The sequence below is a fragment of the Girardinichthys multiradiatus genome, chromosome 3, assembly GCF_021462225.1.
Source record: "Girardinichthys multiradiatus isolate DD_20200921_A chromosome 3, DD_fGirMul_XY1, whole genome shotgun sequence".
NCBI classification, from domain to species: domain Eukaryota; kingdom Metazoa; phylum Chordata; class Actinopteri; order Cyprinodontiformes; family Goodeidae; genus Girardinichthys; species Girardinichthys multiradiatus.
In genome coordinates this window covers 40372005-40391649 of record NC_061796.1, presented here as the reverse complement: position 1 = coordinate 40391649, position 19645 = coordinate 40372005, and the positions used below count along the sequence as shown (strand labels likewise).

Here is a 19645-nt window from a genome sequence, read left to right as displayed (position 1 = left end):
ACTGATAAACCGGTCTTTTTGCCATAGGATTAGCTGTGTTGCATCCTCGTTCCTCAGCTTCTTGCTTCTCTTGAAGCCAAGTTTCCAATTGCTACCTACATGGGTTGGACAATGAAACTGAAACACCTGGTTTCAGACCACAATAATTTATTAGTATGGTGTAGGGCCTCCTTTTGTGGCCAATGCAGCATCAATTCGTCTTGGGAATGACATATACAAGTCCTGCACAGTGGTCAGAGGGATTTTAAGCCATTCTTCTTGCAGGATAGTGGCCAGGTCACTACGTGATACTGGTGGAGGAAAATGTTTCCTGACTCGCTCCTCCAAATCACCCCAAAGTGGCTCAATAATATTTACATCTGAGAACAATACATGTTTCACATTGTCCTCAGCCCCAGATTTGCGCTCCTTGCACCATTGAAACCGACGTTTGGAATTGGCATGAGTGACCAAAGGTTTGGCTATAGCAGCCCTGCCGTGTATATTGACCCTGTGGAGCTCCCGACGGACAGTTCTGGTGGAAACAGGAGAGTTGAGGTGCACATTTAATTCTGCCGTGATTTGGGCAGCCGTGGTTTTGTGTTTTTTTGGATACAATCCGGGTTAGCACCTGAACAGCCCTTTCAGACAGCTTCCTCTTGCGTCCACAGTTAATCCTGTTGGATGTGGTTCGTCCTTCTTGGTGGTATGCTGACATTACCCTGGATACCGTGGCTCTTGATACATCACAAAGACTTGCTGTCTTGGTCACAGATGCGCCAGCAAGACGTGCACCAACAATTTGTCCTCTTTTGAACTCTGGTATGTCACCCATAATGTTGTGTGCATTTCAATATTTTGATCAAAACTGTGCTCTTACCCTGCTAATTGAACCTTCACACTCTGCTCTTACTGGTGCAATGTGCAATCAATGAAGACTGGCTACCAGGCTGGTCCAATTTAGCCATGAAACCTCCCACACTAAAATGACAGGTGTTCCAGTTTCATTGTCCAACGCCTGTACTCCTGGAGCAAAAGATGTTTCGACCTAAAAAACAGTTTTTCTGGGTGGATGTTCTGTTCTCTTGACCCTATTGGTTTTACAAAGGCTAACTACGTTTCTTGTATGGAAGATCTTTAGAGAAAATAAGAATGTTCACTTCAACTTTTTTCTATGTTGATAATAAGTAGCTATACATCCTTTTGACACCTGTTGGACAAGTCTTTTTTATTGTCAAGCCAGTTTTTTTATTTTTAACAGAGGCGTTTTGATGTCTTGCAGTTGTCATAATCAATTAAAGTATGTCTGTTTAACCAGGCTACATCTCCAAAGATTTTTTTTTGGTTTCTACAAAGTGTAGTTTAAAAAAAAGGTGTCTGCTTTAAAAAAATACCCAAAAGCTTACTGTAATTTATGTTTTTAAAATTTAAGACTTTTAGGTTTTCTTCCTAAACCATGTTGACATTTGATTAAATATAAGTAAAGGTCACGTTCTAATGATTGAAGGTGGGTAGAAAGCTGAAAGACGCAACACTTTTAAAAGATTAGTATGGCAAGTCAGTAATTTTACTCAAGAAAAGAAAGTAAAAAATTGCAGCTCTTCAAAATACTTTACATGGTGTACTATTATCTAAAATACATGCTTTAAATCTGAGTTGCTTCATGTCGGATCTAACCTGTGTGACCTGTCATTATTCTTACTGAGAGCTACAAAGACACATTGTCAGACTGTAAATAAGAAAGATTTATGGTTGTCAGTTTCTATTCACTTGCTGCACACTCTTCCCATCTAACAATGTATCAGAGAGCACAATGCCTGACAGGAAGTTATGTCAGTATGAACTTTGCAATAGACTAAAATCAAACATTGCTCAAGAAAACGTGCATTTGTATGTTTTGTCAAAGCCATCAGAGACAGTATGTCAGAGAGTGATAATATCCCGAATTTGCTCACACAATATTGTTGCTACACAAACTTGCAGAGAAGATTTTAAACTTTTCATGCATTGTGTGAAAATTACCTGTTTGCTTCTTACCATATATCTTGATCTAGAGGGACATTTAAAAGTAAAAGACACATTAAGAATTAACTGCATTGAGTTTACTCCTTACTTTTGATGGCACAACCTCAAACTTTAATGTGTTTTATTGGTATTTTATCAGTTAGGTCAACAAAATGTATTGCATAACTGAGGTGGAAGGAAAAGCATACATGGTTTTCCAAATTATTTATGAATAAAAATATGCAAAGTGTGGTGTGCATTATTATTTATTTCCCTTCACTCTATTATTTAATAAAATCCAGTGCAACTCTGTGCTTTCAGAAGTTTCTGTTTAAATAGTAAAGACCATCAAGCTATGGGGATGGGTTTTTCCCAGCAGGCTGGTCAGAGTTTATGGGAAGATGGATGGAGCTAAAAAGCATCCTGGTAGAAAACCTGTCCACAATTCTTGACTGGGGTTGAGGTTCAAGTTGCAGCAGGATGAAAACCCAGAGATAGAATGTGAATCATCTGTATTACAGTACATTTATGTTTTAGATTGGCTCAGTCACAGATGAGACCTAAATCCAACTAAGAATGTTTGTGGTGAAGCTGTATTGATGACAAGAATTGATGTCCACAGCTGCTCCGTATCCAATATAACGGAGTCTGAGCCATTTTTTAGAAGGACTGACAAGAATTTAACTCTTTGCACAAAGCTGGTAGAGACATTATCTTAAAGATTATGGCTGCAATTGTAGTGAAAGGTGGTTCAACAAAGTTTGGACACTGGAGTGTTTGATTTAAATTTACATCATATGCTTCAGACTTATACTTGTCAAAAAATAATGCATTTTTCCTATGCTTCAGTTATGTGCAACTATGTCTTGGTTTAATGCATAAAAATCCAAATTAAACAACTGAAGTTTGTGGTTGTATGAAGAGTTTGAAAACCTTCAAGGGTTATGAATACTTATGAACATTAAGTAAGGCAATTACATCAGAAAAACATTAAGACATTTAATACAGAAATGTGGGCTTTATTAAAAGTGTTTTATACCTGTTTAAAGGTTATTTTCAAAACATGTGTTTAATCTGACAATTGAGCTTAATCAGAACGCATATTGAATATGACTGTATACAGTACAGACCAAACGTTTGGACACACCTTCTCATTCATAGTCATGAAAATAAAGAAAACTCTTTGAATATTGTAGCTTCACACTGAAGGCATCAAAACTATGAATTAACACATGTGGAATTATATACTGAACAAAAAAGTGTGAAACAACTGAAAATATGTCTTATATTCTAGGTTCTTCAAAGTAGCCACCTTTTGCTTTGATTACTGCTCAGCACACTCTTGGCATTCTGTCGATGAGCTTTAAGAGGTAGTCACCTGAAATGGTTTTCACTTCACAGGTGTGCCCTGTCAGGTTTAATAAGTGGGATTTCAAGCCTTATAAATGGGGTTGGGACCCCATTTATACAGTACACAGCTGATAGCCCTACTGAATAGACTGTTAGAATTTGTATTATGGCAAGAAAAAACCAGCTAAGTACAGAAAGATGAGTGGCCATCATTACTTTAAGAAATGAAGGTCAGTCAGTCCCAACAATTGGGAAAACTTTGAAAGTGTCCCCAAGTGCAGTCGCAAAAACCATCAAGCGCTACAAAGAAACTGGCTCAAATGAGGACCGCCCCAGGACCAAGACCAAGAGTCACCTCTGCTGCGGACGATAAGTTCCTCCGAGTCACCAGCCTCAGAAATCGCAGGTTAACAGCAGCTCAGATTAGAGAACAGGTCAATGCCACATAGAGTTCTAGCAGCAGACACATCTCTTGAACAACTGTTAAGAGGAGACTGTGTGAATCAGGCCTTCATGGTAAAATAGCTGCTAGGAAACCACTGCTGAGGACAGGCAACAAGCAGAAGAGACTTGTTTGGGCTAAAGAACACAAGGAATGGACATTAGACCAGTGGAAATTTGTGCTTTGGTCTGATGAGTCCAAGTTTGAGATCTTTGGTTCCAATCACCGTGTCTTTGTGCGGCGCAAAAGAGGTGAACGGATGGACTCTACATGCCTGGTTCCCACTGTGAAGCAAGGAGGAGGAGGTGTGATGGTGTGGGGGTGCTTTGCTGGTGACACTGTTGGGGATTTATTCAAAATTGAAGGCATACTGAACCAGCATGGCTACCACAGCATCTTGCAGCGGCATGCTATTCCATCCGGTTTGTGTTTAGTTGGACCATCATTTATTTCTCAACAGGACAATGACCCCAAACACACCACCAGGCTGTGTAAGGGCTATTTGACCAAGAAGGAGAGTGATGGGGTGCTGCGCCAGATGACCTGGCCTCCACAGTCACCGGACCTGAACCCAACCGAGATGGTTTGGGGTGAGCTGGACCGCAGAGTGAAGGCAAAGGGGCCAACAAGTGCTAAGCATCTCTGGGAACTCCTTCAAGGTTGTTGGAAAACAATTTCAGGTGACTACCTCTTAAAGCTCATCGACAGAATGCCAAGAGTGTGCTGAGCAGTAATCAAAGCAAAAGGTGGCTACTTTGAAGAACCTAGAATATAAGACATATTTTCAGTTGTTTCACACTTTTTTGTTCAGTATATAATTCCACATGTGTTAATTCATAGTTTTGATGCCTTCAGTGTGAAGCTACAATATTCATAGTCATGAAAATAAAGAAAAGTCTTTGAATGAGAAGGTGTGTCCAAACTTTTGGTCTGTACTGTATATGAAACATAAAACATATACATATACTGTATATGAAACATAAAACATATACATATGTATGTATGTATGTATGTATGTATGTATGTATGTATGTATGTATATATGTATATGTGTGTGTGTGTGTGTGTGTGTGTATGTATGTATTGTGGGATATGATGCTGGCACAAGTCCGCAGAAGGATGGATCCTCAATAAAATGGATGAAATAAGAATATCTATGGGTTCTTTTAGAGTACTTCGTTTGATGCGTACTTAGGGTTGGAACAGTGCTTGAGCCACTGCCGATGAAGTGTCAAAAGCACGCGAAAACACTCCTACAGACAACTATGCATGTTTTGAACCACATTACCCATAAGTCCTCGAGGGCAGTCCGACTTTCATTCCATATATTCAGACTTTCATTCAATATATTCAGACTTTCATTCCATATATTCAGACTTTCATTCCATATATTCAGATTTTTGAATATAAATATAAATAATTTCCTGAACGGCATGCCATAATATATATATATATATATTTATATATATACATACAGATATATATATATACATATATATACATACACACATATATATGTACATTCATACATATGTACATTCATACAGTCAGTCATTTTCTACCACTTATTCCATAGTGGGTCGCGGGGGAGCTGGTGCCTATCTCCAGCAGTCTATGGGCGAGAGGCAGGGTACACCCTGGACAGATCGCCAGTCCATCGCAGGGCAACACACAAACAACCAAGCATACACTCATTCATACACCTAAGGTCAATTTAGAGTGACCAATTAACCTAACAGGCATGTCTTTGGACTGTGGGAGGAAGCCGGAGTACCCGGTGAGAACCCACGCATGCATGGGGAGAACATGCAAACTCCATGCAGAAAGACCCCAGGCTGGGAATCGAACCCAGGACCTTCTTGCTGCAAGGCAACAGTGCTACCAACTGCGCCACCATGCAGCCACATTCATACATATATATATATATATACATATATATATATATATATGTATATATATATATATATACACATACATACACATATATATATATATATAAATATACACACACATATATATATATATATATATATACATACACATATATATACATATACACATATATATGTACATACATACATATATATGTACATTCATACATATATATATATACATATATATATATATACATATTTATATATACATACATACATATATATGTACATTCATACATATATATGTACATTCATACATATATATATATATATATATATATATATGTATATATATATATATATATATATATATATATATATATATATATATATATATATATATATATATATATGTGCTTGAAGTCTCTGTTCTGTTTTGATTTGAGTATTTGGTCTGGGACTGGATTTTTTTCTGAGAAAGCTTTGAGCTTTTCAGCATAACTGAAGGGTAGTTCTATGTTCGTCCAATCAGCTGTTTCAGTCATTCCACCATCTTCGTTTCTTTCCATAAAGTCATAGCTGCTTCCTACAGGCTTCAATTTTGGTAGGTTTATCAATATTTCCCTACTCCCCAAACAGCTGCAAGCATGAATGTATCTTACCAACAGTCACACATCTTGTATTGTAAAGTTTAAAGTTATATTTGTTATTGATGGGCTGACTGGGATCAATAATTTTAAAGGAACCTTGAAAGCAACTCACATACTCTTAGGAGCATTAATATTAATCATTGACTTGTTTATTTTTGTTCTAAAATATTCATAGTTGTTTTTCGTGGCTCATGGAAACTGGAGCAAACTTCCCAGAGAAGCAAAGATCCAGTCGTGTCCTAGCCAGACGTCCCACGAACATCTTGCTTGCTTCATTTCCAATTTTGTTTGATGAACATCTGTCACTGGGACGCATCCTTCTCCATACTGCTTGACTTGCTCCACACAGGCAGCTTTCTTAAAACTAAATTTCTGGCTCTGATCAGTTGTTCGCTGCTGGTCGGGATTTCATAGGAAACTGTTGCCTGTAATGCACAACATTCAGATTTTGTTTCTTTCTGGGCCTCTAAAGTTAGAAAAAAATATTTGCTTTCATCTTCCAATGCATGCAGAGTTGTGTTTTTCAGACTCTTTCAGTCTCATACTGCAAGAGATATAAGGTCTGTAAGCAGTATTCTCATGTGTGACCTGCTGTCCATTGTTGCATATAATTATAAAGCCAAAGGGCTTAAAAATGAGCATTTTCTCTGCATCAGCTTACTTATTTAACTAGAAAATCACTTGTCCTCATTCTGTATGAATGACTGAGAAGGAGAAATAATGACTTTTTTATTCCACTTTTGAGATCTACACCAAAATGTCCATGCATACACACAACAAGCGGGGAAGGCTCAAAAGATTCAAAGATTGGAGAGAAAATGGGTCACTGGCTACATTAGGGGCTTTTTAAAACAATATGTTACGTCTGAAATGGGAAATTGAGCCGTCACCTCTCGGTGCGTCTCGTTCACTGTTTAAATTCCTCTTTGTTTTTCTCCAAAGCAGAAATGAAGCAGCACACTATGTGCAGTTGGCGAAAAAGTAAACCTGGGATTATTCAGTGTTGCTTTGGTACTGCTTCAAAGCCTGCAGAGGTGTTTTAATCTGCAAAGACACAGGAGCCATGAGATAAAAAAAGAAATGCTGCTCATATGTTTCCTGATTTATACAAAAAGTGTGAGATGCTGGAGGTGAAGTGCGGTGGTAGCGTCTAAATGAGAGGCTTCTAAATGAGGCAGAGCTGTAATTAGCACTAATAGCTCGTCAGCTGCACTGCCTCGAGGGAGAGGACTTCCAGAACGAGTCGTAGAAAACAGCCAGCTTTGGTTTGAACACATTTCTAATGATTGGAAGGGGACCCAAGGAGGATTGGTTACTCATTATGACTAAATGTTGTTAGATGATCAAAATATATGGGTGAACAATGGATCACAGGGTGTTGTAGTTGTCTTAACACTTGACTTATTAATACGCAGACTCCCGTTTTATTCTTGATGTGAACCTCATTATGCACCAGGTATGCTAATAAGAACAGCTAACGAAACCTTCAAAGGCAGAAAGAAAATGTATATTTAAAGTACATTTTCCCACAATCTGTCACTGAATATTGATGACCCAAAGTTTCAGCCTTTCAGTGGCAACATACTGATCTTCAGAGTTTTTACATCAGAGAGCAGAGACTTGTCTTGAAATCCAGGATGAAATAAGCTAGAGCACAAAGGAGAAGCTTTTAAAATGACATCAAATATTGTTTGGTCCACCAAACCTTGTTCTCCACAGCAGTTACCTTTCTTTGGATGAATGGAGTGCCGTTACCATAAACAAAGCACCTTAGCTTATTGGAATGAAACCTTAAACTTGATTACGTAACTCATATTTAAATGTTTGGCTTTCAGTTAATTGTGGTCAGGAATAAATCTACATTCTACTTTCTTTGAGTGACAAAGCAAAACCCATAATCTGATTGTTGCAGCCATCACGATACTGTGGCACGCTTCCGGGCTCCAGGCAACGTCTTTATCTTTAAATCTATGATGTTAGCCTTTTTGACTTCAAAACATATTGCAAACCCAACTTACACATGTGGACAAAATTGTTGGTACCCTTCAGTTAATGAAAGAAAAACCCACAATGGTCATAGAAATAACTTGAATTTGACAAAGGTAATAATGAATAAATATTCTATGAAAATGACAAATAAAAGTCAGACATTGCTTTTCAAACATGCCATAACAGAATTATTTAAACTCATGAAACAGGCCTGGACAAAAATGATGGTACCCTTAACTTAATATTTTGTTGCACAACGTTTTGAGGCAATCACTGCAATCAAACAATTCCTATAACTGTAAATGAGACTTCTGCACCTCTTAGCAGGTATTTTGGCCCATTCCTCATTTGCAAACTGCTCCAGTTGTCTCAGGTTTGAAGGGTGCCTTTTCCAAACGGCATGTTTCAGCTCCTTCCAAAAATGCTCAATAGGATTTAGGTCAGGGCTCATAAAATGCCACTTCAGAATAGTCCAATGTTTTCCTCTTAGCCATTCTTGGGTGTTTTTAGCTGTGTTTTGGGTCATTATTCTGTTGCAAGACCCATGACCCGTGACTAAGACCAAACTTTCTGACACTGGGCAGCACATTTCTCTCTAGAATCCCTTGATAGTCTTGAGATTTCATTATACCCTGGACAGATTCAAGACACCCTGTGCCAAATGCAGCAAAGCAGCCCCAGAACATAACAGAGCCTCCTCCATGTTTCACAGTAGGGACAGTGTTCTTTTCTTCATATGCTTCATTTTTCCATCTGTGAACATAGAGCAGATGTGCCTTGCTAAAAAGTTTAATTTTTGTCTCATCTGTCCATAGGACATTATCCCAGAAGCTTTGTGGCTGGTCAACATGAGTTTGGCAAATTCCAGTCTGGCTTTTTTTTAATGATTTGTTTTCATCAATGGTGTTCTCCTTGGTCGTCTCCCATTAAGTCCACTTTGCCTCAAACAACGTTGGATGGTGCAATCTGACACTGATTTTCCTTGTGCTTGAAATTCACCTTTAATCTCTTTAGAAGTTTTTCTGTGCTCTTTTGTTGCCATTCGTATTATCCATCTCTTTGTTTTGTCATCAATTTTCCTCTTGCGGCCACGTCCAGGGAGGTTGGCTACAGTCCCATGAATCTTAAATTTCTGAATAATATGTGCAACTGTAGTCACAGGAACATGAAGCTGCTTGGAAATGGTCTTATAACTTTTACCCTTTAACATGCTTGTCTATAGTTTTCTTTCTGATCTCCTGAGACAACTCTTTCCTTCGCTTCCTCTGGTCTATGTTAAGTGTGGTACACACCATGTCACCAAACAGCACAGTGACTACCTGTAGCCACTGACCAATTACAAGAATGTAAGCACCTGTGATGCTAATTAATGGACACACCTTGATTTAACATGTCCCTTTGACCTTTCTGTGACCATTGTGGGTTTTTCTTTCATTAACCGAGGGGTACCAACAATTTTGTCCACGTGTGTAAATGACGATGGTTGCCGTTCCTCAAAAAAGATTAGTCTATTTGGCTACCTGCTAAACTACACGTTGAGTTTTTTAAATCTTTATTTCTATAATTCCCAAAGATATTTCATTTCTAGATATTTATAAACTGGAAGTAGGAAGGGACAAGTTCGCATTACTCACCTGGAGACTGCTGTAAACACAGTCTTTGACTAAGCTATTGTCCGATGATTTATTCATCTAGCTTCACAGTACTGCCTTCTGTTAATTCATTATCATTTAAAATGGCAGTTTTCTTGATTGATTTGTCATAATACATAGGAAGACTACTGACTTAATTTAGACATTGCACATTTATACATTACAAAGTGCTCATGTATTCAACATTATTAATCTTTAATAAACAACGCATCATTATTATTGGCTCTAGAATTACTAAATATATACCTGAACCAATTTATACCTGAAACACCCAATTTATAAAGGAAAATACTTTTAAGTCAAATTTTCGCTTGAATGTATATGTACATGTGTGCATGGTTTGGAACAGATAATGTGGTTCACCTGTAGCTGCTTCTTCATGCCTACCACCTCTTATTTCATTTTTCTCAACTGAATTGCTGCTTAAATCTGTACTACATTCACTGTTTACATGATGGTGCCTTCAGGATAATGCATCCATCCACACAATTTAATTATCAAATGAGGGGCAATTTGTTATTTAAATAAAAATTTGGCAACCCTGTAATGATTTTGGTGGGAACCATTTTCAAATGATAAAGCTGGTATGATTGTAATTGTCATGGTGAGTGACCGGGCTAGCTATCATTTGATATACAGGCCTAATGTCTTTCACTCCATTTTATGCTTTTAAACCCTAAAGAAACATTACTATGTGCTCCACTGATTTAAATGACCAGAGTTGAAAACAATCTGTTTAAACCTGTAAGTTTGACTATGCTTTGGATACTTGGCAGCCATATTGAGTTTGCATTTAGGGCTCCTCAGGGATCTCTGACTTTCTAGGTTTATATTCTGGCTTTACAGGGTATTTTGTTTCTACTCCTGAAGAATTCCTAATTCTGAGGAAAAACTGAATGTACCGTTGTTTTCTTGTTTATGTTAAAATTTTACAAAATGTGTTAATTCTGTCTACACTACTGTAAATATCCTCGGATTTTCCTGACACCAGACATAACCCTCCTTCTTTGTTCTTCATCTTGATTCCCTCTCAGCTTGTGCATACCACGGGAACTGCCACTGACCATCCAGTCCTGCGTTCTCCCCAAAGACTGCCAGGTAACTGAATGGACCAACTGGAGTTCATGCTCCAAGACCTGTGTGGATCCTGAATCTCCAAGAGGAAATCGCACTCGAAGAAGACAGGTGCTCCAGTTCCCTGTTGGTGAGGACGTTGAGTGCCCATTGCTGGAGGAGACAGAGTACTGTGAGCCTCAGGGTGGAAGTGTTCCTCCCTGCGCCAGGTAATTTCTCTTTAATTGCTAAGCTGGGAGCGATGTTTCGTATTACAGATTGTGAGTAGATGTGGGTTACATGACCTTCACTGGGGCATATAAAGTCAAACCAGATATTTACATACACTCTTTACATTTAGCATTTCTTCTTGCACTGTCTGGCATTAAATGTTTCCTGTTTTAGGTCAGGTAAAATTGTTTATATTTTCTCAAGGCTAAAATAATTAATTAGTTTTTTTTTTTTTTCTATTTTTAGGACTTTCAAGTCATAAGTGTACGTTTTTTAAATTGTAATGACCTGGGTCAAGTATTTCAGGTTTCTTTCTACAAGCGTCTCACAATATTTCTCTGGATTTTTTTGTTCCTCCTAAAGGAACCAGTGTAACTGGGTCAGGTTTGTAGCTCAACTTACTCGCACACATCTTTTAAGCTCTAAACACAGTTTACCTATGGTACTGAGATCAGAACTTTGTGATTGCCTCTCTAAAACATTGACTTTGTTTTCATCAAACTGTTTTGTAACTGATTTGGCAATATGCTTCATTTTCCATTTGAAAGCCCCATTTATGTCGTATCTTTAACTTTCTGGCTGATGTGTTAAGATGTTGCTTCAGTATTTCCTCACAGTGTTCTTTCCTCAATATTTCATCTATTTTCTGGAAAGCAGCAGTCCATACTGCAGCAAAACACGCCACAACAGGATCCTGCCAGTCATGTACTTTACAGTTGGGATGGTGTTACCATGCTTACAACTTTCCCCATTTTTTCAAAATGTAACAATGGTCATCATGACCAAACACATTTCTGTTTCAGTCAACAGCCTAATGCCCCTTTTCCACTGGCTTGTTTTAGGCGGTGCAGCTCTGCCCCATTCGGTTTCACTCTACTCTGTATGGTACCAGTTTTTTCCACTGACCTACTGGTGGCTGAAGCCCCTTTTATGTATAAAGTGATCCACTGGGATAATTATTAATTATCTGGACCACAGCCCAGCCCGAACCAAAATAAGGCTCAGGGGTTTTGATGTGAGGTGGGGTTGTAGGAGAAGCAAATAGGAGAGATGCTGCTTTCTGGACTGGTGAAGCTCCAAAGTTTGCCTGAAGAAGTTACAATTTTGGGCTTTATGATGAAATTTTTGTCTCTGTCATGGCAATAAGGAGGACAAGGACTTTAAAGCGCAAAACCGTTGACTTTTGACCGCAGTGAAGTTAGTTTTAGGTTGGATTTTGGATATCTGTGGTCCTCAGATTCAGCTGGACTTCCTCCCGTTTGACCCGATGCAGGCAGTCTGAATATGGGCAGCAGTTCTCTGCCTGCTCCCTCCTCCTGCAGATGCTGGTTTGCAAAAGGACCTATAATAAATTCCCGAATTAAACATGCTGTTTATGGTGGTGTCGTTTTATGTGTTATGGAGGAAATGTTTGTCCCTCTGAACAGCTGTTTTAATGTGTGATCAGCTAATTTAGGATGTTATTAAATACAGCAAGCCGCCTGCCTATAATTCGGAAAGCTGATGTGTCCTTTTTCTTTTCTTTCAGCCTTCAGGCATGGTTTCTGATTTGTAAAGGGTAAAATTATATTTTGGTTTGACCCTCTCCAGCAAATGTGGTCCTTAATATTACTGTAGTCACTCTTGAGTTTTATTAACTTTTCCCTGCACTACCTCAGCGAAAACCTTCTAATTTCTCCTGGTCCCATGGCCAATAAGTGAACAGCAGTCTGTTCACATAACATGTAGTCTCGACTCAGCCCCGATCGTACCTGCTCAGGAGCAGGGACCAAAAATGTAGGTACTGGTACTGAAACAATAGTAATGGAAATGCTTGCAAAGCGATCCGAGTGGAGTTGAGTGGAGCCAAACTGAACCAGTGGAAAAGGGGCATATGTGAACACAGGACTTCATTGACTTTGGATTATGACACCCTCTTACCACCTTCAGCCAGTGTCTTCACAAGTTCTTTTGCTTTTGTTCTGGAGTTTGTGCACACATTTTGCATCATAACCCATTGATATCTGGGATAACCATTCTCCTTTGTGAACAGTATGATGGCTGGATGTTGCCATGGTGTTTGTATAGTTAAATATAGCCACTTTATTTGGTGCATCTTGCTAGTACCATCTTGAAGTGATTTTGGTCTTCAAATTGGTTCTTTGTGGCATAGATTTAAGAAGGTGTCTGAGACATTACTCAGAGTTGGGGCCAGTTTGGCTTAAAGAATCACACAGTTGCTGCAGATTTGATGACAGTACACCTATGATGTGGGTCACAGGTGTACTGTCCACCACATCCCAAAGGTTCTCAGCTGGATCAAGATCTGGTGGCTGTGGAACCCAATGGAGAACAGTGAACTCATTGTCATGTTCAAGAAACCAGCTTGAGATGATTTAAGGTTTGTGGTATGGTGCTTTATTATGCATTGCTGGAAGTAGCCATCAGGTGATGGTTACATAGTGGTTATAAAGGGATGAACATGGTCAGCAACAGTACTTCAATATGGTGTGGTGTTTAAACAATGCTCAATTAGTACATAGAAAGAGTCACAAGAAAATATACCTCACTCTATTAAACCACTACCACCATGCTGAACCATGGATACAAAGCAGGGTGGATCCATGTTTTCCTTTTTACACTCATTTCCGAGCCTACAATCATAATGTTGTAGCTGATATCAAGACTTTTTTTTTCAATCTATTCAACTTTGCTGAGCCTGCATAAACCAGAACATACAATACCATGACAATGTCATTTAGGCCTTTCCATTTTTTTAAAAGCATAGTAATCTTTGTGAATGAACAATTTTGACTTTAAAGAAAACATCTTTTAAAAAATCTCTAAAGAAATAAACAATCATTATGCTGGTCATTTTGGCTATCAGAACTGAGCTAAAGAAAGTTTAGGCTGATTCAATGTCAGATTGTGAGAAAAACAACTGGTTTTGTCTTTTGATAAAGGGTAAATAAATAAATGTGTTTAACTGTAAATGTACATTATTGTGATGCCATACATTTCTTTATTTGCAGCATTAAGACTAAAATACTGCAGGGATTCATTCAGTACTGTAGTCACGCTCACACACGATCCTGAAAAATCAAAATGTTGGCTCAGGCTGAGGCTGCCCACACTTCCTGTTGACCTCCCTTTTCACATATCACCAATATAATTTGCACTCCTGGGTGGTGTTTGTGTGTGTGTGTGTTCCTGTCTTGGCATCACAGTGAGAACCATTTTCCAGATTTCACCATCAAATTGAGGACCGTTTGTACCAAAGTGAGAACATTTTGCTGGTCCTCACAACCTATTTTGCTAACAGTTAGGTTTAGGACTAAGGTGTGAATTGACTTTAGGTTAAAGTTAGGGTTAGGCATGCACTGGTAATGGTTAGATTTAGGGTTATTGTCACTGTTAGGGCATAGAAAGGGTTGAAAATGACTGAAAATCAATGGGAGTCAACACATGGTCCTCACTACATATAGCAAAACAAGAGTGTGTGTGTGTGTGAGAGTCAGTATATGGATAGAGATTAGTATAAGTGGCTGGGCTGGTGCCAGACTCAAAGTAAAGGCAATTGAAGGGAGACTGTAAGGCTATTTTTAATTTTCACACACAGTACACAAAGATTCAGATGGCTCAGTTTGAACTCATCACTCCACAATCCATACTAAGCAAGCAACTATATACAGTCTTTAATCCCATTCAGGAGCTTATTTGGTTTTCTTTTAAACTCCTCACATAAAAGCTGTATCAATAATAATTTTATGCATGTAGAACATCTCATCTTTTGCAATGTTTGTTAGTCTTACAGATTATCTGTGATAATGTTAGTGATCCAGAAAGTATTTATTTACTTGAACGTATGCTGCATAAATAGTTGCAATAAATAACAAGCAATCCATTCCAACTGGATTATGACTGAAAGAATTATGTCACTACCATCTGAATATCTGTTATTTTCTTGGCTGTAACCATGTGACATATATTTACAGAAGTTTATATCAGTAGTATTTGAAATGTGCACATTTTGACAATTTGTTACACTTATGCCAGGCTGTCTGGCTCTTGTCCTTCCTTCTCTGCTGTTTCATGTCAACCTTGTAGTTACACATGGAGAACCACTGAGTGGAGCGACTGTCGGGTTGACTTACTGCTGAGCCAACAAGACCGACGACGCAGCAACATGACGGGGCTTTGTGGAGGTGGCCTGCAGACGAGGGAAGTTTATTGCGTCCAGGCAAATGCAGAGCTTCTGAAATACCTCAACAACCTCAAAGAAAAAGACAAAGGTAAAGCTGAGATTGTTTGTAAATCTTCTGATGAGATGTGCGTTAGGAACCCATGTCTTCCAAAATCGTGGGCCAAAATTGAAAGATAAATCAGATATGGATCCTCAAATTGAATGTAATGATAATAGACGAGATGGTTGTCAGTTTGTTCAATGTTATTGATGTGCAAATCTGATAGTATCCATAAAAAATCATTTGAATTAGTAAAATTCAATCACATCCAGCAGGCCTGTGGACATCAGTGGCTCAGCAAAGTTTAGTTTATTGTTGGACTAAAAAACAAATTATCTAAAATTCACTTACTGACAAGTTTAAGAACCAGGTTACACACATCGTAAGAAAAAGGTCCCTTTTGGACGTAATTTGGTACACATTCAGACCAGCAATGGATCTGATTACAAGGGGCTTGCACTTCCAGAACAACAATCACCAGAAGGCATAAGTGCAGGTACAGGTCCTTCTCAAAAAATTAGCATATTGTGATAAAGTTCATTATTTTCTATAATGTAATGATGAAAATTTAACATTCATATATTTTAGATTCATTGCACACTAACTGAAATATTTCAGGTCTTTCATTGTCTTAATATGGATGATTGTGGCATACAGCTCATGAAAACCCAAAATTCCTATCTCACAAAAATAGCATATTTTATCCGACCAATAAAAGAAAAGTGTTTTTAATACAAACAATGTCAACCTTCAAATAATCATGTACAGTTATGCACTCAATACTTGGTCGGGAATCCTTTTTCAGAAATGACTGCTTCAATGCGGCGTGGCATGGAGGCAATCAACCTGTGGCACTGCTGAGGTCTTATGGAGGCCCAGGATGCTTCGATAGCAGCCTTTAGCTTATCCAGGGTCTTGAGTCTCTCAAAGTTCTCTTCACAATATCCCACAGATTCTCTATGGGGTTCAGGTCAGGAGAGTTGGCAGGCCAATTGAGCACAGTGATACCATGGTCAGTAAACCCTTTACCAGTGGTTTTGGCACTGTGAGCAGGTGCCAGGTCGTGCTGAAAAATGAAATCTTCATCTCCATAAAGCTTTTCAGCAGATAGAAGCATGAAGTGCTCCAAAATCTCCTGATAGCTAGCTGCATTGACCCTGCCCTTGATAAAACACAGTGGACCAACACCAGCAGCTGACACGGCACCCCAGACCATCACTGACTGTGGGTACTTGACACTGGACTTCTGGCATTTTGGCATTTCCTTCTCCCCAGTCTTCCTCCAGACTCTGGCACCTTGATTTCCGAATGACATGCAGAATTTGCTTTCATCCGAAAAAAGTACTTTGGACCACTGAGCAACAGTCCAGTGCTGCTTCTCTGTAGCCCAGGTCTGGGGAATGCGGCACCTGTAGCCCATTTCCTGCACACGCCTGTGCACAGTGGCTCTGGATGTTTCTACTCCAGACTCAGTCCACTGCTTCCGCAGGTCCCCCAAGGTCTAGAATCGGCCCTTCTCCACAATCTTCCTCAGGGTCCGGTCACCTCTTCTCGTTGTGCAGCGTTTTCTGCCACACTTTTTCCTTCCCACAGACTTCCCACTGAGGTGCCTTGATACAGCACTCTGGGAACAGCCTATTCGTTCAGAAATGTCTTTCTGTGTCTTACCCTCTTGCTTGAGGGTGTCAATAGTGGCCTTCTGGACAGCAGTCAGGTCGGCAGTCTTACCCATGATTGGGGTTTTGAGTGATGAACCAGGCTGGGAGTTTTAAAGGCCTCAGGAATCTTTTGCAGGTGTTTAGAGTTAACTCGTTGATTCAGATGATTAGGTTCATAGCTCGTTTAGAGACCCTTTTAATGATATGCTAATTTTGTGAGATAGGAATTTGGGTTTTCATGAGCTGTATGCCAAAATCATCCGTATTAAGACAATAAAAGACCTGAAATATTTCAGTTAGTGTGCAATGAATCTAAAATATATGAATGTTAAATTTTCATCATGACATTATGGAAAATAATGAACTTTATCACAATATGCTAATTTTTTGAGAAGGATCTGTATAGTGAGTGGAGCTATAGTGTTCAGATTAGATTGCTTACAGGGCTAAACGTTTGACTTACTACAAAATATTGCTCATGTAAAATTAAAATGCATGGTACTGTAAAACGTTTGTCAGAATTACTTTTATTTTTAAAAAGTTCTCAAGTAAATGTAAGTGGCTAAAACTGATTACTACCTACCTCTAGGTCTCCCTCATCAGCAGCCACAGAATACCTTCTGTACAACATATCTACTTTTAACTATACATTGTGGTGCCTGATTCCCCTTGTCTTAGTGAGATTACCCACAAAAAAAGCTATAATGGAAGAAATAAATTTTATTTTTAAATAATTAAGAAAAAATGTAGAATATTAAATGTAAAATTGTATGTTTTAGGAGTGTATACATTTTTATATACATGTTTAAAAACTGTTCATTCCAGTAAAGTAAACACAGACAGTTTACTCGATTTTGGTTCAAAAGGCCACTTTTTTACTAAGAGCACATAACTCTGGTTAAAGGATCCCTTTACTGCACTCCTGTTCAGTTATAAATCCATTTAAAATTCTGTTATTTGTTTTTAAGTCTCTTAATGGTCTTACCCCTTCTTATTTGTCTGAGCTCTTCACCCACATGCCGTCGCTTGGTATTAGATCAGCTGACCAGATGCTTTGGACTGTCTGAAGACATTTTTTTGAATCCAGAAGAGACAGCGCCTATGCAGTTAGGAAATGAGCTGCAGGTCAGGCAGGATCTATTTCTTTTTCTCACTGGCCTTTAAGCAAGTGTGAGCTGTCATCAGTGTCTTAATCTTTCACCCTTTCTATCAACCTGTACTATTTTGTATGTTCTATAGCTCCTATCTATTAACTTGTAGCTGTTTTAAGGTCTTATTCCTGTTCTCTCTTTCATTTTTGTACAGTGCTTTGCTCAGGTGTTATGATGTTGTTTTATGTGTTTAGAAATAAAGTGGTATGGTATAGTACTGCTCCAACAGCTGCTGAATATTAAACAAATATGTAACTACGTAATTTCTGCAGAGCATCACTCGTGGTGCATCCAGCACTATAATTTTCTAGTGTCTTGACAAACTGTGATTAATGAAGTTGAACAAACTTTATAGCTGCCTTTTATATAAATGATCTCTGGGAGAAATTACAATCTGTAGCAGGAATACACAATGCACCAAGCATTGAGGCTGTTGTTTTTACAAGCAGAGTGAATACTGTGAGTTGTTTTAATTAGCTTTGATATATGTTATATGAAATTCAGAGAGCAGAATGTATGCTGAAGCCTCTTATTGTGAAGGTTGTGTCTCAATCTTTTCTATGGATGCTGTTGAAAAAACAAAGATGCTTGGGAAACAGCTTCAGGCATAAAGCCTAAAGGCATCATTTTTTCCTGCCATGATGAGCGTAAGCAGGCTACTGGCTGTCTAATAAATCTGACAAGCTGGTAATAAGTTAAATGGACAAACCAGACCACTCTGAGGACTGCAAACATCTGGCTACAGCCATCACTGTCGAGCTAAAGTCCAAAATACAGCTGCATCCAACATTGCATTCAGCTCTCTGGTGGGTGAAATATTCAAACTTACTGTAAGCCTCTGACTTTGGTAGTAATTGCAGTTTTAATAGTAATGTCCTTTCAAAACAGTAATGGTCAGAAATGTTATCATAGTTTTGAGTATGGATGCCACCACTGTCCTCTGGTGCATGTATCAAAATATGTCCAAATCAGACCAATCCTTCTGGCTACGTGAATGTCCTTTTTTTGAGAGTATTTTCTTATTGTGTCAAATATTTATTTAACAGTTAAGAGGGCAAAGACAGCACTGGTAGTGGCTTAGTCAGCATCAGCAAATTTCAATGGAGGAAGAAAACTGTTTGTTACATCCCAATCTTCTTTTTGTCCTCTTTGAATCCACTTGTTGTCCTGCTCTATAAAGTATCCTGTTTCTTGTCTTAATTCCAACTAAAGCCTCCTCTTGTACCTATGTTTATGGTGCTTCTGCAACCTTCTGCTTCAGGCAGAAGGTTGTGGGATCAATCCTCCGCTTTTCTTGTTCACATCCTAGGGCAAAGTATGTAAGGCCCTCCAAGGCCCATCACTAGTGAGTCAGTGCATGTGCAATTGGAAAAATGCACAGTGTGTCCT

At 38.7% G+C, this 19645-nt stretch overlaps 1 protein-coding gene across 3 annotated transcripts in view; it reads left to right on the top strand.

The window, feature by feature from the left end:
- Window positions 1-19645, top strand: part of LOC124865681 (thrombospondin type-1 domain-containing protein 7A) — a 305007-nt gene that overhangs the window by 133093 nt on the left and 152269 nt on the right. For all 3 annotated transcript variants that reach the window (XM_047360998.1, XM_047360996.1, XM_047360997.1), the window contains exons 3-4: window positions 10975-11223; window positions 15311-15495. In XM_047360998.1, the coding sequence (XP_047216954.1) occupies window positions 10975-11223; window positions 15311-15495 (434 nt within the window). The remainder of the gene's footprint in view (window positions 1-10974; window positions 11224-15310; window positions 15496-19645) is intronic.